This window comes from Phaseolus vulgaris, chromosome 11, assembly GCF_000499845.2.
Source record: "Phaseolus vulgaris cultivar G19833 chromosome 11, P. vulgaris v2.0, whole genome shotgun sequence".
NCBI lineage: Eukaryota > Viridiplantae > Streptophyta > Magnoliopsida > Fabales > Fabaceae > Phaseolus > Phaseolus vulgaris.
The window spans coordinates 2,804,257-2,828,539 of NC_023749.2; the positions used below are offsets into that span (position 1 = coordinate 2,804,257).

The following is a 24,283-nucleotide window of genomic DNA, read 5'->3' on the forward strand; positions in this document are numbered from 1 at the left end:
TTTTAAACAAATTGATATCAATTTGTAAAGCAATTACAAATTAAAACCTTTTGTATTTGCATAATTCTTTAAAACACATGACATTGAATTCATAGACACCATGTTATAGAACAAGTGCTAGTGTTAAATGAGGTGTACCATGCCTCATAACCAGCTATTGGGTTTAACCAAGACCCATATATTAGAGACTTTCAGCGCCAAAGAGCCACTTTAAGTCGTTGCCGTCTCCTTTTAATCTTAAAACTTCGGAATGTGGAAAAAGAAGTGCACCATATAATGTGTACTCGTTTATCAAAGACTAGTTTGAACAGTACCTTGAAAATTTCTCACCTTGTATCCATATACTAGAACAGCTATGTATATTGTAGTTGACAAAAAAAATACATTTTGGCCATTGAAGCCTACAAAATCAGCCACCCACTAAAATATTATCCAAGAATGAAAACGACATACACCAGCCTATGCTATTTTTCTTTTCACTCAACCAAACAGGAAATGAAAATAAGCCAACCAAATAAAAGGGAAAGTTATGTACACCGATAAATATACATAAAAGAAAATGACCATTTAAATCTAAATTTACAAAACGGTATTTATGTGTAGTGCTTTAAGTAATGAGGTAGCCATCTGTTTAACCAACACTTGTCCGTCTCTCCGTTCCCCTATTAAGTTTTGAAGCTTTTCAGGTAGATCATTCTCCACAATCAACTTCTTCGGCTGAGGGTGATGCTCATAAACGGCCTGCAAAAACATTTTTAAAGAGTTACGTATGTATTATTGCTGTACGGGGCAAATACATCGTTTAAACACCAACTTATATGTGGCATCCATTAAAAACTTATACCTAGCCATATCAACATCAAAACGAAAAGACCCATACAATAAATAATAACTCTTACAAACAATGGGCTGGGAACATTATCCACATGTACAATGAGTAACTATTCTATACACAAGTCTTCTAGGAGCAAATGATAAGTGTTTGCCTTTGTTACCCAACATTTATAAATGCAACACCATCACCTATTTAATTTTATATGACAAAAGAATCAGGAATTCAGAGACAGGAAGACATTTTCCCACATTTGAATAAATGTTTTTTGACATGAGATCATCCTTAAATACATGTGCCGATAGAACAATTTGTCAAATAAAGCTCCAGTAGATTTTAATGTACTGTCTGAGGTTCTAGATAAAATAAGAATGCAATTTAACACTTAAGTGAGCATCATATTAGAATTTTTAGTTCCACAAGTAAAATCCTCTACGTCAGTTTGTTCATCTTAGTTTTCTTTTTCTAGTTTTGATGAATATAAATTTTGACATCTCTTGACCCAGCATATCATAACCTGGTTAAAGCGGCGTGGTATTACCCACCAAAGATTTTAGTATTAACAAAAAATATCATAAATCAACCCGTACCTTTATTAGCCTGAGTAAATTAAGACGAGCTATAGCATCCTGATGATCTAGCCTTGCAATGAGCAATGGCGTTAACCCATTAACAGCCAATGTGGTATTAATCCTTGAAGATTTTCTGCAGTTATATAATCACACTTTTTAAATAAAATTCCAGTACAAATGAAACTCAAAATATCTGAATATGAAAGTACAAAACGATATTCCACCTACTGCAGCAGCATCAAACATCAGATAAAACATATAGTGTATCTGGTTATCCGAGAAACTCAACCCCTTCAACCTCAAAGAGACAGTTGATTTTTTTTTTGTTGTGGAGTTCAACTGTCCTATTGATGAAGGGGAGGGGTTATATCCCAGAGGTTGGCTATACGGATCAAACAATGTTATGACTTGAGTAGAGACCAATGTGTCAGGAATATTATTAGACAAATAAACCTATAGGGTAGCAGTGAGTTGCAGTTAGCAGGGATCATCAAAACACCAAACTATCCAACATTAAAGTTTTCATTGCTTGTTATCCAGCTAGAGAGGCGACCCTATCAGATTTTGCTCTTGGACCTCTATGTAAAATTGCATTAATTCATTTTCACTTTCTAAGATGACCCAATATCCAAGTTACTCAGGACTCTAGCCTCTTGAAACATGATGCATCGTAAAACCGGTAAAGCAAGCTAGATGAATTCAGCCCATCCATTCAACAGACCTTGTATAATGTCTGTGACAAGCACGTTAAACAAATAGTGCTTTTATTTTATAATTTAAATATAATATTTGGCCTAAAGGGTGGGACAATGCAAGATAAGAGGTTGGCAACATTCCACTGCCCATTATACATATAATTACATTCTACTAAATGTAATTAATCTAGGATCTAATGCATCAAGCTCTATGTATAACCCAGTCCCTACTCCTAACTCTTTATGTGTCATGCATCTAAGACAGGTGAAATACCTGTTCATCTAAACCTATTCCACTTTACAAGAGGAAAAGGACTTCGGTACACTAAAACTTTGTTTATCACCTATCTGTGCAAGACTAATCTATGAAATAGTTAAAGAATTGAAGGACACAACCAATGAAGAGAAAAGAATTAGAGTCCTATACGTGATAATTTTCAGGAATGGCTCCAATATGTGTACAAAATGCCGCTCTGGACAGGACTGGAAAAACTTCACAAGCTTCTGAACTGCATCCTTTTTCAGCAATGCTTGTTCAACCTTTCTATTATCGTTGTCATGGGCTAAACAGACAGCAATAGAGTCTAATGCTGTCACAGACCAAAGCTCATCATCGAGAAGGTTCAAATAGACATCCAAACCACCATGAGCCCTTAACTGCTCCCTTGAATTCCGAGATGCATGAGCCATGTCACATAGAAGAGGCAAAGCATACTGTTTCAAGGGAGAATTGGATGTGATGAATTGCATCAAATGGGGAATGATTCCATTTTCAGCTGCTTGTTCTTGTCTTCTCTTATTTATCTTGCATAAATTGAATAGCGCATTCAAGACCTGTAGAAAGAGAAAAATGGAAGATGAGATCAATCCCATTTTTGGTAGCTAACACCAAGTAACTACATAATGTGCTAGAATCAGAGTACTTCCTGCACCCAATAGTTTTTTTTAAGTAAAAGAAAATTTCAGTTACTTCAAAACCAATGCTAAAACTTATTTCAGCTTAATACAAATAGAACTTGAAAGCATGCTTTATATAAGCCTGACAAGTATAATAAGCATGCTTTATATAACTCAATTTAGATAACAGTAAGGTAAGCAAGACACACCTCGTGATGTATCTCTGATACAAGAGACCCTTCTTTGAGTTCAAGATTTGGTATCAAGTATTTTATTGCTTCAGCACGCTGAAGATTTTCTAAGCAATTCGGATCAGTTGACAGATGATTAATGCACTTCAGTATCTAGAATATCAAATACATGGATGGTCAGAAACTAAAGCAGTGGGATATAAGCTAAACGAAAAAAAAAAAAGATGTGTTCCGTCACCTTCAACAGAATAGGAGGCTCCACCCTATTAAACATCTGGAAAAGACGACTGAGCAAGCTTTGGCTACACATATAAGATTTCACTGTTGTGTCTGCTTGTGCAAACTCAAGCAGAAGATCTGCCACTTTCTCCAGATATTCTCTGGCAACTTCTGCATTGAGTGATGAAACCATGTGGGAAAGTAGCCCAGACGAAGTAGCACTACCTGGTCTAGCATTTAGAACACCTGAACCAGACAGGACACCTGATGCTGTCTGTGAAGCGATCCCAGATGTGGAAGCAGCTCCTTCACTGGAACTCAAAGTCCCCAATTTCTTGGGAGTGATTTTATGAGAAACCCTCGCACTGGAGTCAAGATTTCCGTTTTCCCTTCCACGTTGAGAAACATCTGCACAACCACAAATACTGTGCCATTCATAAAGAAACACAAATGACAACCAAACCAAACATGGACAGAGATTTTATAATCGTCATTAGAATATAGATAGACTGAATAATATTTTTCCTAGGGTTAAAAGTTGAATTTTTTGGGCCTTTACTTGTCAGGCCCAATACCTCTAGTTAGCATAAATATGTGTATATATCTCTGTGTGTGTATATAGATCTATACATATATCTATATATACAGCATAACTAGACCTCAATGTGCATTTTACAAATTAAAAAGAACAACTTCTATAAATAGCAACAACGTATAAAGTGAACTTTTGTAGTTGACAATTGCTGGTAAGCTTGCAATTTAGTCAAGTTCAATCAATTACAAAAACTCAAAGCAATAAAGTGGTTAAGGTTGTTGAACACTTTCACTAAAAGTTTAGAAACCAATACATCTTTGCTTGATAACCAATTTTGCAAATGTAACTAGCAAGGTTTGAAGAATCTTCTAATTTAGTAAGTTTGAAATAAAGCATAGTTTGTACAAAAAAATGATGAGAAGCTTAAAGTAAATTTTAGTGCTAGTTTATAGTTCTTTTAAATTTGTTATTTTTTTAAAAATATCTTCATTAAAAAAAATTAGATAGAGCCTACCTGCAAATTCTGCCATCAAGAAGTCTAGTTCACCATTCGTTTTTTTTTCTGAGCCATGTAACAAAGGGAGTACACTTTCATGTCTCTCTAATCCTGAAAACTGACGTACATACTCTAGTTGTCCAGAAAAGCGTCCAGATGGTGGCTCTTTGTCCAACAAGCTAAGAAGAGGCCTAACTTGTTCCTGGTGTGTAGCTCCTGTCACTGATAACCCATTTGATGATGGTTCTGTTGATTTTGGTGGCCTATCAGTTGATGTCCTGTTAGTAGAAATACGTTGTCTGGATTCAACATCCGCTCGCTCTTTCAATGCACCTGCGGAAGATTCTCTGGGTGTTTGAGTTGAATTCTTCTCCTGTGACAAAGCATCATCCATGGAGTGGTTAGCATCTGATCTTCGAGGATTGGAGGATGAAGGATGTGATGGTTCTAAGTGATGATCAAGTACTCCACGTCTCAGTTTTGAGGGATCTTGCTGGTCTACTGAAGATAGAGATGCCTCATTCTGATTAATATAAGAGTGTGTAGGATCCAAGATACCAGACCGTGGGCGTTGAGCCGAACCATCAATTGAAAATCCACCCCCAGCAGAGCTAGAAGCTAGTCGAGTTGACTCATTTAAGCTATAAAGAGTATTTATAAGCCTGAGAAGTATTCCATTCTTAGCAGCTATCCGGCAAAAATCATTTCTAGGAGTTGACTGCTGAAGCTTAAATACCTGCCACATGCCATCAATAGCCAGATGAACCATCTCCCTGAAACACAGTTTTATAGTCAGCTTTTATTATTATACAAATTTTGAGCATAAAGGTAAAAGCATGTGTACATTATTAGAATTTATTCATGGGAAGGAATTACAACACACGTTATTAGAATTTATGACCTCACTCCACTCCCAAATAAATTAAGGGCAGAGCATTGTCTGTGTCATATAAGGAGTAGTGTGACCACAGTCCTAACCAATTGGGTCATCTCAATAAGTAATCAATCAGAGATGCAAACATAATTTAAAAGCCCTAGTAGAATCGAGATACAAGTAGTGTATCGGAGAGCTGATATTATGAATCGTAAATCGTTTCGTATCGTGAATCGTAAGATTCATAAACATTAAAAAATTTAATATATACTTAAATATATAAGATATGTATACATGCAAGATACAATAAATTATATATATATATATATATGTCTATATATATATCTATATGTCTATATATATCTATATATATATATATATATATATACCACACAATTTCACCAAAACAACCTCTATGGTGCATACATGTTATTAAACAAATTATGTCTATCTTTTTTTATTTACTCATTTTTTTAAATCCACACTGATTCACACAATACAGAATCGTTTCGTTTCGGGATTCAACGATTCTTTGTGCGAATCGCACGATACAGCTAAGATTCAGGGACAAAAAAGATTCTTCACACGATTCGTATCGTGGGAGGGTGAAACCGTATCGTTTCGTACGATACGTATCGTGAATCGTAAGATACTAACTACTATCTCACACAAAAGCCCTCGTGACTGAAGCAGGGTGAAAACACATGTTTATAGTGTTCTGAAATATTTAAGTCAAATGGAAACAGTCAAGATCAATCTACTGAGCACTTTGTCAAAAGGGCTTTAACATAATATGAAAGGTCAGCTCTCCATAAAATCCAAGCTCTGGGTGCAGGGCCAAATGGCTACTATCTCCAGATGCCATCAGGCTGTCAGATAAAAATATAAGACAAAAAATGCAAAGTAATCTCATTCTGGAAGTGAAAGCTGCAAAAATTGCCTCTAGCAGCTCGGTTGATATGAATATCCTATCCTAGGAACAATGGAACATTGGCAGGGGAGAATAAAGAGATATGTTAGGAACAAACTCTACCATTGAATGGAATTTATTGAAAATAACAAATTTATGTAGGTCCTCACATCTCATTTAAACAATCTAGGCAAAATGTCAAACAGTATACTCCATATAGAGAAAGTAGCACAAGTTTATATTAAACCATAATGGGTTCTAATCAAGGAACTCATGCACACATAGCACCAATACTAAGGAAAGACATTTATGTGGCCTTTCAAGATCACTACCACATCTAGTTACATCTTTCCCTAAAAAGAATCAGTCAAATCTAGACCACTTCTGCTGCAATCTTTATATTGACCAAATATTGGCATTGCATTGCAAACTATAATCTAGTGTAAATTGTAAGCACTCCCATATAAACAAGATTCATATAAAAACTAACCTGTACTTGGCATAATCGGCCTCAAGAAATCCCACTAAAACTGGTATTCCTCGGCAAGCGATAAACATTTGTAATGTCAAAGAACTGCATTAAGTAATAACAATCAATTCTATGCTTTATTTTCAAAATATAAATCCGGGTAAAAATAACAATAACAAATAAAATGCATTCCAGACCTTGACTGACAAAGCTGCTGTAAAAAATAAGCTGCTTCCATACGAATCTCTCGGGGACGATCAGGTACTGCAAAGCTTGTGACTGCAGGAATCTGCAATGAAATTTTTCATTAAAAATAGTCAAACCAAGATATTTGACAATGCTCAGCAACAACATTAATGGGTCAAGTTTCAGTACTCTAGTAGTTATATTTATTGGCAAAATTTTAATATTCCAAAATCCCAACTGTTTATTATTGTTGGTTACATGTTTATATTGTTGATTCATGCTTCATTTCACAGTTTTCTCAGTTAGGAGATTTTTATATCATAGAGATGGTTGTGTATTGATATTGTTGACTCTTGCTTAATTTCCTAGTTTTCTCAGTTAGGAGATTTCTATATCGCAGAAAATCAGTATCATAACTTAGATTTTGGGTTTCTTTCATATCTCCTTTGTAATTTGCATCTATATATGTATTATACATCACAGATAATTGCTCAATCAAATCAATTAAATTCAAAGTAACTAGAATTATTCAATTTATAGTAGATCTAGCGCATGTTTGATCTCTGCTTTTTTAGTTCTGTTAAACTATAAGAAAAAGAAAGATTTTGAGCTGAAACCGTTTTTTAGACAACACATGCTTTATTTATTTTGAGAAAACGTAATCAATACAATTAATAGAGGAGATTTAGTAACAAAGATATGATACAGGAATACATATACAATATAGATACTTTCAATTATATAGGATTTTCTCTTTATTTCTATGACTATAACAGGTTCAGCACTGCTAGACTGATTTTCTTGGAAATTGCTTTTTGGATGTGTACATTAAATTCTACTCTACAATGTTAAATTCTCTTGAGCTGGTTTTGTGCAGGATCAAGTGCCAGGGAACATGATCATGAAGGGACCTAAAGTGGGAAGATTGTTTCCACTTCATGTTACTTCTCCTGTTTTTTCTTCCCTTTTTCTTCTCTTGCGGAGGTTTCCTGAATCTTTTTGCAGAATGGCACAAAAAGGCTGGGCCATTCAAACTTTATGGTTTCGTAATTAAAAAATGGAATATTGAGCAATAGAAATATTTCTTGTTCTCCTTGCAAACTTGTCAACTAATTCACCATTTTTCCTCTCATGTTCATCCTGTTGATAATTATACGTAGTGATATTTGAGGTGTGTCTCATGTATTAAATAATCCTTTAATCCAACGGTACAACAACAAAATTGCTTCCCCATAAGCGACTGATTTTCTTATCCACTAAACTATTGTTTTAGCATATTAGTTCATTATTTAAAAAATCATAATACTTACCAATCCAAAATAACAAAATGAGGCTCCCTAATCAATTGGACAAATTTTAATACATACAGAATTCAACAAAATTAATCAAGGAAGGAGAAAGGGAAATTGGAGGAGCATGAAACATACATAGTACTTACCAATCCAACAAGACATGCATTTTCTAGAAAATCAGTGTTGTCTTTAACTATTTGATTTATAAGCTGAAGCACAGAACATATAACCTGAAATAACAATAATATTTAAATTAAGATGTCTTCTTCCATGTTACTAAATTGTCAGTATGACTATCTAATGAAAAAAATAAATAAAATTAAGTATCAAGAAGGACAACACATACACGTGTTTTAGGAACTTCTAGCAAATCTGTTAGAGGAAGTAAACCATGCTGGGTAACAAAAACAATCTTCTGCTCTGGGCGTTGGTTAAATATACCAATAAGTTTCTGACATGCAGAGACAATCACATCTTCTGATTCCTCTGGTTTTAATGAACCAACTAGTTTGCTGAACTCAACAGCCTACAGCGTTGTGGTAAATACATCACAAATGTAAGTGTAATATACAAAAAGCAGTGGTAAACTGAGTTCAAAATTTTCTGCAGGGAGAAGCAACTTTCCCGTGCAAAGAACATCGATTAAACATCTGAGGCTAAAATCAAGGGTAACAGATAGAATGTAACCAAAGAATCCAAAAAAGGTTACACAGAAGTTAGAACAATTTGAAATCATCATGGAATGCATTAAAATTTATTTCCCTTTTCTTTAAGGTCATTATTAAAGCAGCACAGCAACATAAATTATGAAGTTCAATTGTTTGGACTTGGGAGTTCAAAGATGATGCTAAAATGCAATTCTGACTAGGAAAAAACAAAGTTAACTTGAATTACTTTACATAATTATGTATAGTCCACTAGAAAGTGGGAGAGGCTAAAAGAAATTACTTTACGGAAAATTAAGTAGTGTAAAGTATAAAATAATTGACATCAACAGCACACATTGTTGGACATCAAAAGATTTAGTACAAATTGGAAATTGCATTTTTCCCTCCCTCTCCCCAGTCTATTCACTACCTTGCCTTTCATGGAATCCCTATTTATAGATGATATACCCAAATATATGCAGAGATGTCTTTCACAAGATGGCCCAGTACAAAAAACTATATTCATGGTGTACAAACAATAGAAATTAATATGGAATGAAGAGGGCAAAATGATATCCAAGAAATTATTTCCATAACAAAACTATAAAATACAATGTTTACAAACATGAGCCAATATTGAAGGATGAGTGTTTCTACCTTAATATACAAAGTTATGCTAAAGTCAAACCACAATCTACCATGACATAATAACATCCCATAACATGTAACCAAAACAAACAATATATGAAATGCCAAAAAATGAATAGAACAAACCACTATATGTGAGGGAAAAAAAGTTATTCAGAGCATAGAAAAAAAAACCCTTGTACCTGCAAAGGAAAAAGGTTCTCTCCTGGAAGTTTTTCATCAAAGACCTGTTAAGAGAGAGACAATAGAGAGTCAAAAGAATATCACAGGACTTTAATAGACAAAGCTTAAATATCAAGACTGAGTAACTTACCAAACCATCTATATCAATCACGTCATCTTTTAGAACACCTATCATAACTCGATGCAAAAGATTCCCACCATTGTTTGCCTGTCCAATTTCACTTTCCTTCTCCCACTGCTTTCGAGCAATTGTGGCCCTCAACTCTTTAGCCAGGTCATTTTTCCCGCCATCAATTCTAGATGTGTTACCTTTAACCATATGAGAAGTGGATGTAGATGTGGACGCCTCTGCTGCAACCTCCCCAGGTTGTTTATCCAATGCATGGAATAAATCATCTAAGTAGGCATCTCCTGGTGGGTCACTAAATCTACTCAGTTCATTTCCTTCCACAGTGGTTGGCATCTTCATTGCCTTCGGATGGCAATTAAACAATTGCATTAGATTTTATTTTTAACATATTCTGGTTATGAATTACAGCATCAACTATTAAAAGAAAAACAGGGATGCTTTAAGAAACCTTAGCTGACTTGATTTCATCTCATGGACTAAACTCTTACTGTTCAAAAACATTTAATGATTTTATAATTTATATGCGACCCTGCTCACAGATAATTCCAAACCCAAATTTTCAAAGGTAACAAAAACAGAAATGGAAGTCTCTATGGTGTTCCATCCTGTTATATGGATTATAAATTGTTTTTCTACTATGGTGAAAAATATTAAAGAGGGTACAAAGTACAATGAAAAGAAAGTGCAAGACAAAAAATGGACAAAAAACAAGATAGTCTGATTAGAATGGGAAGATGAAGACTTAAAAACACTTCAGGTCAAACATTTAAGTTTTCCAAAGAGCCCAAGCATGTTAACGGGACCATGCTTAGCTTTTAAAATAAAAAATATGTGTGTGTATTAAGAAAGAAAAGACAATACAATACATAGAATCTACAATGAATACATAATCAATAGTAACTTGATTATGGCTCAAAAGATGTTCCAAACAACTAATAAGAACATGAAATACCTTCAGGGAACCATTATCCTGACCTCTTGGCCCAAAAGCAAATGATTTGTTACCATTGTTTACAGAACTGTCTTTTCCTCCAGTCTTACTAGCCATTACTTTTGATTTTGGTGATCCAACCTCTCCATTCATCATAACTTCATGAAGGTCTTTAGCATTTGAAATTTCATGATCACCAGTAGGCTCGGAATTACCAACTTCTCTATTAGGAGAGAGTTTGCTAGAACCAGTTTGTAGAAATGACTTCTCACGAATGGCTAAGGTAAGAACCTGATCTGATGGAACATGATCTGCTTTCTCCGTTCTTTCATTGGGAACTGAAGCATTGTCTTCATGAGATTTGCTGTCATGAACAGCCCCAGACGAAAGCTCTTTTGAAGAGTCCTACAACATAAGAAAGTACTAACTTTGGTACAAAAGATAGAATAGTATACTCTCACAGCTTCCCATCAACACTTACCTCCTTCTCCACAGAAGAGCCTTCGTAAGCACTCTTATGATAACCACCAGAAACTTCTGCATCTGCAGAATCATCTTCCTCTATATTTCTGCAAGTAGTAGCACAATTGGTTCAAATAAAAGAACTAAACAGTTATAGAGCTAAAAGTAAATGATACCTTACGACAATTCAAACAAAATGATAGTAAATAAAATGTAGAATCAATAAACATCCAATTTTTTACGGAGAGAAAATTTATCCTCAAAAGTACCTCCACAAATGAGAAGTAAACACTGCATATAAAATATAAATCCAACGTGCACCAGAAGAATAAGGAGGTAAAGGCTAATTGTCATTATCCAAGTAAATAATAAATAAAAGAGAAATGGAAAAGCACAGGTTTGTTCCCTTATTATGACTTCAATAATCATACAACGTCACCAACAGCAACAATAATATTAATTTCTTAAAAGGATGATACACAGATTTCCTCTTCAGTTTCCTGAAAGATGAAGCAAATAATATCTTATGCAATCTACCTTAGTGTTCCACTATGACGAAGAGAAGACTGCAGAACACGTCTAAAGTTTTGAATCCAGGGGTGAGACAGCAGAGTTTTAGCATCAGGCCTTTGTCTAGAGTCCTGGAAGTGCAACAAAATGGCATAGAAAACAAGTTATAGACACTAGTTTCATCTTATACAATTGCAAATCGGATAAATAGAGTATCCATATTGCTTGACCTACAATGTAGAGATATGCTCAAATTAATATCTCTAGTCGATGAGGAATCTCCAACAAATATCAATACATTAAAAGAGTCATAAAATAGAAAGCAATTCATTCATGTTAGGAGGTAGGTGGAGACAAAACCAGGAGAAGGATAGAGGAAATCTAAGTTAAAACAACATATGCATACGAAATATATTCCAACCAACCGATGGAATTTACCTTCTTAAAGCATTGAAGCAGAAAATCAGTAATATCAGGTGAAAGGCTGTCCGGAATTGGCGGGTGCTCATCCTGACATAAACCTCAAGGGTTATAAATGAAGTCATACTTTTTTAGTTAAGCATATCAAGAACAAAAGAATACATAAAATACACCAATGATGAACTTATTTGTTATACAATCATGGGCAAATGCCACTATCCAGCAAAATGCTATAAGAAACTGTTAAATCTGTATTGCACTCCAAATGGTTTATACCATGTATATATATACAAAAAGAAAACACAGTTAGGATATTATCTAAAAGATAAACTAATCGTATCTAAACATTAAACTAATCTTATCTTGATCCTAGAATTTTGGATCAAGTAAATTGTCCTGTGAGAAGCTAATAATAAGGAAATTAAACATCTTATTACAATCAACCAAAATTCAAATCAAAGGAACTTCCATATTTTGAAAAAAAAAAGTAAATGTTAGCACAATAGCAAACCTGGACAATACGGAAAAGAGCTGGCATAGGCTGCAAATCATAATAAGGAGGTACACATGTAAGAAGCTCAATCACTGTACAGCCAACACTCCAAATGTCTGAAGCTGCACAAACCCCGGCCATTTCTATAACCTGACAAGTTAAAACCAAATTATCAATGAGAACTGTAATCAAGCCCAATAATACAACATGTAGAAGTCATTTTAATTCACGATCAACTTAATTAGGTTCTCTAAAATGAAAGCAAGGAGCTCAGCTCAACAAATAAACTACTTATTAAAATAAAATACATTATAAGAATGACAAAAGGATAGTAGATCTGGGAGAAGTGATCACACAAAGTAAATAGCAGACCAAAGTGGCCAAAAAATGCAACAAATTGGCTCAAAAAAACAAGAAACGAACCCACTCTCCCTATATCATTCTAGTGTTAGAAAACAATTTGAACAAGGCACTAACAAAAAGTTCTAAGCAAATGATTTAGCAGAAGAACATAAAACAATTAGTACCTCTGGGGCCATCCAGTAAGGTGTTCCAACAACTGAATGAGTGTTAACATCAGCCTCTGTTAGTTTTGTAGCAACACCAAAATCAGCTAGTTTCACAAGACCCTGAAAGCAGAAATTAAAATGTAATTAGTTAAGAAATCAAGAAATTTTTCTAGATTTAGAAGAGAAAAACAATGTAATATAAACAAAAATCTAGACATAAAAATGACAAGATCAAGAGTATGACATTAAAGAAAACCCATGGTGATATTGTAATACAAATTAGAAGAAATTTTATTGGAGATGGAAGTCCAAAAGGTTTTGTAGCCAGTGAAAGGAAAAAATTGAGATGGTGATCAACACATGCACATATACAAGAAACTGTAGTTAATTCAATCCCAGTCAACAACTATAGCTCCTCACTTTATAAAACAAATTATGGGAACTGCAGAAGAGACAGTGTAGGAGAGCAGTCCAGTCTTTTTTCCATAATATTTACTCATTTTTTGTGATGCCTTTATATTCTACGTTAAGGAGGATGACATATGTTCTTTATTCCTCATGTTTTTCCTCTTTTCATCTTCATGAGTTTTTCTTTCTTTTAATTAAAATTGCATATAATATGAAGGATAATGAATTAAATGCAAAACAGCTAATAGCATAATAATGCTCAAAACAAATATGCAAGAAACAGACTCCCTTGTCTTCTAATTTCCGCTTCCTTCAGAAAGAGTATATGCTAAATGAAGAATCGCTCGGTACAGCAGTTCAGCTAACTGAAGAAGCAGCAACTATAGCAAAATAGCTAAGAATCTTTATAATTATAAAGGATAAACAGAATAACAGACAACTTTCAGCATAGTAAAGAAGCACAAAAGAGACAATACTTTTAAAATAAAGCAAAAAATGAATGTGTTATCAAGAAGCATAAACAAAAAATGAAGCATAAAAATAATGATGCAAAATACAATTAGACTCTTAAAAACAACACTTCAGTGATCAACATGGCTAAACTTGATTTTAGATTACTAACACCAATTCAACCACATACAATTAATTTAGGTCCAATAAAAGGAAAGATTATATGATAAGAAAATTCTTCTGCATAAGAATTGCTTGAATAACATAGAGATGAAATCATTCTGCACGTACTCAACCAGAATAATTGCCAAAACACAAAGCCCTAGTATATAACAAGAACAAAAAATTAGAAAGCTTGCCTCCTTAGTTGTCAGTATGTTTGCACCCTTAATATCCCGATGGATAACACCTTGTTCATGAAGATAAACCAAACCTTCCAACACCTATCTCATAATATAATATATTTAGTATACAAAAAAATCACATCCTGGAAAAAGCCTCAATGAATAGTCCTACTAACCTGGGCTATATATAATGCAACCAATGATTCCGGAAAAGGGCCAAATTTATTTGGCTTGATAATATTTGCAAGTGAGCCATTCTCTACGTACCTATGATAGAGCAAAAGAACATGAAACAAAATCTATTAACTCAACTACATACCCTTCAAATGAAGCTACGATTAAATCATCTAATGTTGTGAAAGAGCAGAACCCACTTACTCAAGAACTATGTGCAGGTGACTTTTTGTCTTAGAAGATCCAAGATACTTTACAATGTTTTTGTGGTTCAGATTCTGCAAAATAATAATCATTTCATAAACACGGTATCATTAATATCACTAAAGCCAATAAACTATTCATTATTACAGCATCGCCAAATATAGAAAGATAGATAGCATAATAGAATGAATCCCACTGTGCCACCTCTTGTTATGGCACCTTCAACTGCACGCTACAACCAGCACATAAAGGTCATGGGCATTACACTCTCCACATTTGCAAAAATTCAACTTCACCATCATTGTCTATGGTTTCCCCACCCACTTTTTGGGAGAACTGTGATTCCCCATGTTCAAGAACATGCATGGTGTGGGACACATATAAGGAAATCATACATAACATCAATTAAGCCAGGCAAGGAGACCACGTTCCTTTTGGTCCAATTCAAATCATATTACTTTAAGAGTATATTTTAATGCAAGAACAGCCGTGGCATGTTATTAATCTCATTGCCTAAAGCTTACACGAACAATATGCACTACAAAGAAATGGAGCAAATAACACCATCACAGCTATTGAGCAAAATAAAAAATCAATTGATAATGTAATCCAAAATGCAAATCCAATATTGAGGAATAGAAGTACCTTTAACAAATCAATCTCTTGCTGAAAACATTGATGCATCCATCAAATGACAGCATAATCACAGGCAAAACAACAACTAGATTAGTGAATGGACATAAGGAAGTAACAATTATGAAAGCAACAGTATAACCACATCACGAGTTAGAGAGGAAATAATATTGAGTTTATAGTTATTTAACTGTTGTGAACATATGTTGGCAATTCAAGTCTCCAAGCAAAAGTCACACATAAAGAGAAATGATCCAAGAGAAAATCAATCATATCAGTGTGCCCTACTTTTTGTTGTCTAGCAAAACTGAAGAGGTAATTTATTTATGGCAACATACAGTCTACGATAGTAACTGGCAGACCAACTTATAGTATAATACATGTATGACCAAAAACATTTTATTGATAGTCGCTGATTGTGGTGGCCAGATCAGATAATACACATCAATGAGAATTAGATTATCCAGACACTGATTTTAAAAATTGATACTGAACATCCCAACACCACTAATTGTACAGTATACAGGATAAAATTAGGCAACTGTCTTCTATTATTAAAGCAGTTCTTCAACAAAGATGCAGAGGGACTGAGCAGCTTTGCTCTGTTAATGTTTTTTTCTTTTTCTTTATAGTTGAATATCTCCCATAGTTGATAAGGAAAATCATTACTTGTATTTTTTCCCGCTTAATGAATTTCTTCTTTTAACCAAGATATTATAATAATACTAAAAATAAATAAAAAAATTCAACACTGTCAAACTCGAGAATCAAAGGGTGGGTAAAAGATCTTAAATCAAGGATGGTAAAAAGATCGACACAGATTCTAAAATCCTTCCTAAAATATATAATTATATTTATATACATTCATATACGTAAAAAAGATAGAAAACCTAAGAAAAACAACTAATAAGTCATAAATCACTAAGTAGCCCAAACCATGCCGTCCCTAACATTTTGTTTCTTCAGCTGATAACCCTAATCACTCACCCAACCTGTGTGCCTGGCTCTGCCTCCGCAACAAATCGAAACCTTGTTGCCTCTTCTCATGCCCATCTACAACACAAGACCCATAACATGCAAAAAAAACCATGACGAGCAAGCCAACTTCAATGGTGTTTCTCGAGGTCTTCACAAGGCAACACTAGCATTTTCAATTAAACATGCTACACTATAGCACTACTGCACCTCTATAATTGTTACTTTGCAAAACTAGGCAATGATGGCGGCAATGTCTAATAACAACAATGAAAATGTTAGGTGACCACCCAAAACTCACAGTACAAGTTCGTGAGCTTACTCAAGATTCTGAAAACAATGCTGATATGAAATTCTTATTGACAATGGCCTAGAAACAAAAGAAAACAAGTACTATAGTCTATAACAAGACATGCTTGATTTTCCTTAACCTTGAGCAATTATGTTGTATGCAGAACTCCAAATACAACCATATCAAAACACACCAAAAGAAGTACTAGAATGCAAGAAAGGTTATTTACCGCCCCCATGGTGCAACCACTAAGTAATTAAATCCTATTAATGCTAAAGCTGAGATAGATGATGAGTGGTTAGAATAACATATAAAAAATAGTAATCCCAAAAATCCCCTCTTACTCAATAAAGCAACCCTAAATCCTGCATAAAATCCAAACTAAAATAATAGTGTCACCTTCAAGAGCAGACCACTAAACGTTCCCTAAGAATGCTATTTAGTTTGTGTATTCTCACATGCACTTTGCTATTTGTTATACCACTACCCATTAGTAATGCATGATGTGTAACAAAGGGAGATAATGCTTCTTAGTGTCCAATTAGTCAGTGTGAAAGCAGAAGATGTGTTTAAAGACACAAACACACAGCACCATACCTTTGTTTTAAATGACCGTGTCTCACACCCATATTCATACCAAGTAATTAATAGCTAACATGAGAGTTAAAACTCAAAAAGGGGAGGAAAAAGTTACACACGTTACGTACCATGATGATGTTGAGATCCTCCTGAGCAATATTCTCCAAAGAAACTTGTTTAATGGCAACAAAATCTCCATTCTCCAGGTCCAAACCTTTGTAAACTCGACCATAAGCTCCTTTCCCAATCTCATCTCCCAGCATCTGCTCCAAATCTCACATACAAAATAATCAGCCACTAAAAAATTAAGCTATTTTATGATCCAATACCATATGCAATTTCAAAACTAGAAACAAGACAAGAATTTCCAAATACTATTACAGCATGAATTTCCTACCACTTGCAAGCAAACTGCAAATCCAAAAAGAGAAAAATAAAATGCCAAACAACAACAATAAAATAATAGTAATTCTCCAGTCAATCTCTAGACGAATTCCACAATCCAATTCCTCAGCAGCATCACCCACCTCCGTGTTGCCTTCATAATCAACATAGTGAACACACTAAGCACTCCTTTATCCTCATTCTGGCAAGCACCACCGGTATTTTCATTTGACATCATAACAAGTCCCAACATTACCCCTGCACCCTAACACGCCCTCCAGCCCAACCCAGAACCAGTACCAGCCACCATCCCATCACATTGCAACTACTAATGTCACTCATATCCACACAGTAGTCTCAATCTCAGGTTTCAACAACTACAGTAGCATCCTTGCCTATCTCATAACACTAACAACAAAGCAAACAATCATCCAAGTTCCTTTAACTTGACAGATTCACAACAACAACGGAAACCTAAAGCTAAAGCTTCCACCAACTGATCCTCAGCAACAGCAGCATTACGAGAAAAAGTGGAGATCGAAGGAGAACGAAAGAAGGAATGAGAGTGAAGGGGGAAATGGCGTACATATTTATTGTCGAGCGTCTTCGATTTAGTGAAGGCCGTGTTCAGGGCCTGGCGCGACATCTCAGCGAGTGCGGAGCGGCGATCGGAGAAAGCAAACCCTAGAAACCACGGAACATGGAATCGCCGGAGAAGGGAACGCTCCGATTGGGCTGATTAATTAATTAGTTAATAATGAGAGAGATAAAAAATAAAAATAAAAAGTGTGATTAAATAAATTGAAATGAAGAAAAAGGAAGTGAATGTACGTTGAGGAAAGAGAGAAGAGAAGCTTTGGGTTAAAGAAAATGGTTTTGTTGCGAAAAATGGTCAAATTGGAATGGAATGTCCAAATTCCTATCTTCTCTTCTCTTTCATTACATTACCTAGCTGGCAATGTGATGTCAGGACCTGCAACGTTTCTCAACTTTTCTTTCTTTTTCCTTTGCTTTTACAAATTTCACAGTAAGGAACACGAACTTTTCCTTTTCCTTTTACCATTACGTGTAGTTTTTGTGTTTTTCAAAAATACTTCAACGAACAAGTTTAGGTTTTAACAAAAATCGGCTATTGCCAAAATTTACAGAAGTTTTTCATATGATATAGAAGTGATTAAATGAATTTTTAGTACCTCCTAAATTAGTTATTGATATCACTATTAGTTGTATTAATTTATATTTTCGTTTCATGGTTATTACTTTCTTAAAATATCATTAATGTTATTATTAAGTGTATGAATTTGTCACGTATTTATGTATATAAGTGTATGAATTTGTCACATATTTATGTATATGAGTTGGACCACTCTAAAGTATTTATGTATGTGGATTAGACCACTCTGAAGTGTTTTCTACTTATTTATTACTGATAAAAAAATGTAGGAATTAAAAGGGGTCTTTCCCAAATTTAAAAATTAAACTTCATCTATTTTTTTTAATTAAGGAATTGAGAATTATGAATTCAAATACATTTTTCTACATTTATGTACCTTGTATAACAAAGTTATTCCTAGTTAGGGATTTTGTTGACTATGTAACCTTTAAGAGGAGATTTTGATGTTTTTTAATAAGGAATTTGAAAATGTATCATTATACATCACTAAGATAATTTGTAATATACCAAAAAATTAATATAAAGAAGGAATAAATTAAATGCATAATAGTTTAGATATGAAATCAAACTCTTGGAAAAATCGAAAGTTAGATCAAAATATATTATCTTACCAACATTTATAAGATATTTGAATTTTGAATTTTATTGAAAGTTAAGGTTTTTGTTTTAATTATTATAACAATTCTTTGCAACCATTATTTCAAGATAAAAAAAAATACCAAATCTAAGTTAGCAATTACAGTAGCCTACTTTAACAGGAAGGACCAAAACATTGAAGCAATTCCAATCTGGAACACAAAAAGCAACATAAAATATTAAATTAAAAAAATGACAAACAATTATTTGATTCTCGTTCCTCATTGCACATCAGCTTTCAGCCTCTGCCCTCCACTTGCTTGAACTTTAGATAATGATAAGGTTGACATTTATATGTTTAGACTTCTGATTCAATTCATATTTTCGTTCTCCCAAACTGACACTTCTATTAGATGACTCCATCAGAAGTCAAAAGAGGTGATTCAACAAACTGGTTTGACACTTTTGAGTCGTCAATTCCCTTTGGCCTTTTGTCAATTCCCTTTGGCTTTTTGTCATTTCGTTCCTTTGACTTGTTTAAAGATTGGTCGGACTGGGAGACAATCTTTGATACTGTAAATCCTGCATCCTCAAAAGTATGTGATCTATTGGGTATTAAAGAATTGCGTAGAACAACATCAACTCCTTCATAAGTCCAAACACCTAACACTGCATCTCCTTTAAGTCCAATGGCAAACCACCCGAGGCCAGCAGCAGCAACGTCTACTGAACTCGACTCCCAACTGTTCCCACTAACATGGAATTCCGTTCTCACCCAGTTCCCCAGTTCTTGAACTCGTTTGTCTCCAATTGGTGGCTGCAAAAAGAACAATTCAAACTGGTGTTATACAAGAATCAACAGACTTTTGCTTTCAACCTTTTACATAGAGGTCTATGTACATTTTGCCTGGATATAAAGCTTCACCTTAAGCATATAATAGCTACTCCATTTAGATCTTACTGAAGTTTATTGGTAATTGTCTGAAAATTATTCCACTAAATTTGATAAGAGCATTGTCAAACCATCTGATGAGTGAAAAGAAAAGAAAAAGAAATGCTACTAAATATTTTGACCAGGATAATTAAACGCTTATTTCAAGGTCATTTTATCAGCCGTTGACAGACCTATTTTAGTTAGGAGAACAACTCTGATAAAACTAAAAAATATATAATAACAGTAGGTAACAGACAAAAACTTGGGTGAATACTGTCCCAAAACTGACATGGTGGACACATCTTACCAAATATTGTCACTTCATTGTAAATATTAAATAACTAAACAATTTAAAAAGAAACATGATACTTCTTCTTTCACATTCTCTCAGGTTCAAACATGTCTCTGCCTCTCTCACTTGACTCACAGCTAACCATCCATATCCTTCATCTTTTGTTGCCATGCGGCTCTTCCGCACACTTAATGGTTACCATCTCTGAAGTTACTATTCATACTTGTGATATATTGAAAAATCTTGAGATTGTTTTATAAATTTTGGAATTCAAATTGATTTTTTGATGTAATAAACAATTTAGAAAACTAACATTGGAAAACTTCAATTGATGACCATGCAGTATATATCTTTGGTCAAGTTATGGATCAGTTCTCAAGCTATCTTTGATCAATGGAAGCAAATTATGCTGAAACAGCAAGTTCTGAAGTTTCTGTGTCTGTTAGTACTTCATTGGTTAATATGTACTCTACAATTTGATGCTTGCAAGATTATCAAAGCTTTTACGCAAAAGCAAAGAGCCAGATGTAGTATGGGGAACTAAATTATTGCTGCTGCTTAAGGGTTTCATGATCAAAGAGAAGAAGAAGAAGTCAAACTTTTCAACGAGAGATGAAACAAGAAATCGCACAAGTGAAAGAGGGAAAAGTAGAAGTTGCAAAAACAGAAAAATCATAGACACCCTGGCAAATGGTGATTTCTGAGACATCAACAATATCATCATTCTTGAAAATTCAATCCAAATTGAGGTGCATGCCGCAAGGAAAGTACACCTTTTGCGGATGACCCAATTTGGGTCTGATCAATTTCAAACAAGCTATACAGAGAACGTTCAACTTCAATTATTTTATTTAAATTTTTTATTCAATGCTAGTCTCAAATTGCTACTGTTTTTATTTTGATATATTAATAAATTAAAGATTATTTTTTAAGTTTACTGACAAATTCTGGCTGGTAGTGTTCACCACATCAGTTTTGAAGCAGGGTCCACGTCCACGTCCACCCAAGTCTTTCCACGTCCACCCAAGTCTTTCTCTTTGTAACAATTCAAATACAAATCGACTAGTTGCGGGACACCAACCCAGATAATACTTTGGGAAGATACTTTACAATCAATCAGCTATAAGTTTTATGGACAAGGAGTTGCAGAATAAGTATTCAATTAAAATGAGTAAAGATAATAATACCTGTAACTGGTGGCCAAAATGATCTTGGAACAATTTACATGCATTTTCTATTTTACCCATATGCAGTGGAAGATAAGGAGAAGCCCACACTGTGACATAAACAGAATCCAGGGAAGTTTCTTCTACATCCAATCTCATTAGACCGGCTATGTGAATTGAATGGCCAGCCTACCACAACAATTAATTGGAAAAAAAAAATGAATTGTATCAGGTTTTAATAGACAAAAGATAAAAAAAAAAAAAAAAAAACACTTACACATCATAATGCAAATTAGCATACTTATATTAAGAACAGCAAAATACATCCCCATAAATTAACTTCAGCACTGACCTTAATTCTGTATGTCCTTGGTTTCAATTCCTTTCCTATATGAACAAGCTTTTGCTCATCCCTCATCAACCTCGTTGTAATCTGGTAAGGATGAAGAAGGCCGGGTGTATCAAACAGTTTTGCTTGACTTGGAAGGACACCCTCCACTCTAACAATGCCTAGTGTAGTTCCTGGCACAGGTGCTTCAGTCAGATGTGTAATCTTTCCTCCAGCATACTTCCCTATAGAGTTTATCAAAGTACTCTTCCCTGCATTCTGTGCCCCAACAGCCCACACGTTACCTCTAGGTCCAGCTAGATCAACTACATTATCCACAAGATTCTTCAGTCCCCAATCCCTCAGGGCACTCACCATGTGCAAACTAGTAATCTTATTAATACCACCATCTCTTGCTCTCTGCCTAATCCAATGCTCCAACCTTGTTGGTGACAATGAGCTAGGCAACAAGTCTATCTTTGTCACCACAAGCACCACTCTAGGAACATTCCCTGACTTACCCTGCTTCCATGCAGCAGAATGGTCCTCAATTGTCTTAGAAACCAACTTTGCAACCTTCCTAGGAAACGACCCCTCAAAATCCACAACATCCACAACCATCAGCACAACAGACCGGGTCCCACTTATTGATGCCAACTTCCTACCCACAGTGTGATCAAAGTCAAAATCAGGTAGCAAGTTTTCCACGGTAGGATCCTTCACCTTTCCATAGTGCCTTAACGAATGACAGCGTGCACAGACCACAGGCTTCTCTGGTTTCTTAATCAAGCCTACATCATCATCCTTAAGCTTTTCTGGTTCAATAACAAACCCCCTTTTAACAGAGTTAGAAAATTCAGGCTCTTGTGCAACGGGTTCAAGATTGTTATACAGTCTATAATTGAAGTCCTTCTCGGAGGGTTTGATAAAATAACCAGGGTGTTTCGGGTTAGAATCTTGCATATAAACCCCACAGCCAGGGCAAACACGAAGAGATTGGGAATTGGCTTCATCATAATTACCTTCTCGACAGAGGGGCAAATTCTGTTTTGTAGCTGAATCTGTTGGCTGTGAAGAGCAAAACCTAAACAAGTTAACCCATGGCCGAGGTGAAAATTTTGTGGAGTTCTGAAGATGGGGCTTTGAGTACGGTATTACGGTCGAAAAGGTATTTGAGTGGGAATGGTTTCTGCATTCACAAAGGAACGATAGATAAAAGATTGGTTTAAGCTTTGAAGGGGAGAGCTTTCGCGCCAATGCAATCATTTCTAAATGTTGTTTACTCCAAATAATACTTCTGTAACATTAGAACAAACAAACATATTAGCCCTGTAATAATAATAATAATAATAATAATAATAATAATAATAATAAAATGTTGTTTACTCCAAATAACCATGCCTGAGAGTTCTGAAGATGGGGCTCTGAGTAGGGTATTTGGTTTCTGCATTCACAAAGGAACTCCACTCTTTATAATACTTCAGTGTTCAGCTGTAACATTATAGAACAAATCAAACATATTAGAATCCAACACCCTCTCCGGTTGAACTTGAAACCACTAGTAGCAATGATTTCGGAAAAGAAAAACAGTGTAAGAATGAGGAGAAATGCATGTAATTTAATCAAACAGATAGCGTGCAACAGAAAAACAAATGCATTCGTAAACAAGTCTGGTTAAAGCATTCGCACATTGATTCCTAACAGTGAAGTTGCCACGAAAGCCTGCGAGAAAATCCCTCAGTGACATTCTCATCTCGTGTAACATGAGAACCAAAGCAATGTAAAAAGTTAAGAGAGGGAGAAATGAAGTTGGTTGAGTATTCAGAGTATATTTGTTAGAAGAAGAGAGATAGAAAATATGAAAATAAGTAGATGGAATAGAAATAATAAAGATAAATATAGTGAAATTAAAAATTAAAAATATTAGAGAAAATATTAGAGAAATTAAAAATTTAGTAGAAATAAATGAAAATTAATGTTATTGTTAAAAATAATTTTTTATCGTGTTTCAGATAAAAATAAGAGAAAAATAAACTATAACATAAAAGTAAATGAAAAATTGTTTATTTATGATTTTAATTTCTCAAATTTCAGATAATTTCATGTTTTTCATCTCTTTTATTTAAAATTGATTTTTTAGTTATAATAATTTTTTAAAAAAAATAAAAATTTCATTTATATTCTAATAATTATAACATACAGTTTCCTTCTATTTTGCGTTGTCTTAAATTTTCAACAAAGTATTTTTTTTCTCTTTTTTTTCAAAAAT

General features: G+C 34.4%; 2 protein-coding genes across 3 annotated transcripts; both read right to left on the reverse strand.

Annotated features, from left to right (window-relative positions):
* Window positions 1–315: 315 nt before the first annotated feature.
* Window positions 316–18,605, reverse strand: LOC137827385 (MAP3K epsilon protein kinase 1-like). Of its 2 annotated transcripts, XM_068633604.1 has the most exons (26): window positions 18,376–18,531; window positions 18,131–18,279; window positions 17,289–17,423; window positions 16,302–16,367; window positions 15,327–15,347; window positions 14,682–14,755; window positions 14,480–14,570; window positions 14,319–14,402; window positions 13,120–13,221; window positions 12,611–12,742; window positions 12,118–12,189; window positions 11,707–11,810; window positions 11,189–11,276; window positions 10,729–11,112; window positions 9,777–10,118; window positions 9,646–9,690; window positions 8,515–8,694; window positions 8,315–8,398; window positions 6,888–6,979; window positions 6,712–6,795; window positions 4,456–5,210; window positions 3,426–3,814; window positions 3,206–3,340; window positions 2,527–2,933; window positions 1,423–1,537; window positions 316–741 (listed from the first exon to the last, which is right to left on the reverse strand). In XM_068633604.1, the coding sequence occupies exons 2-26, from the start codon at window positions 18,188–18,190 to the stop codon at window positions 580–582; spliced, it is 4,203 nt and encodes a 1,400-aa protein (XP_068489705.1). In that variant the 5' UTR covers window positions 18,191–18,279; window positions 18,376–18,531; the 3' UTR covers window positions 316–579. The 2 variants fall into 2 exon arrangements, with proteins under 2 accessions (XP_068489705.1, XP_068489706.1); XM_068633605.1 differs by lacking the exon at window positions 16,302–16,367 and having other exon boundaries at window positions 18,376–18,605.
* An 838-nt stretch (window positions 18,606–19,443) lies between these two features.
* Window positions 19,444–23,888, reverse strand: LOC137828693 (GTP-binding protein BRASSINAZOLE INSENSITIVE PALE GREEN 2, chloroplastic). Its single transcript, XM_068635376.1, has 5 exons — window positions 23,704–23,888; window positions 23,416–23,505; window positions 22,039–23,311; window positions 21,708–21,875; window positions 19,444–20,111 (listed from the first exon to the last, which is right to left on the reverse strand). The coding sequence occupies exons 3-5, from the start codon at window positions 23,278–23,280 to the stop codon at window positions 19,704–19,706; spliced, it is 1,818 nt and encodes a 605-aa protein (XP_068491477.1). The 5' UTR covers window positions 23,281–23,311; window positions 23,416–23,505; window positions 23,704–23,888; the 3' UTR covers window positions 19,444–19,703.
* Window positions 23,889–24,283: the final 395 nt, after the last annotated feature.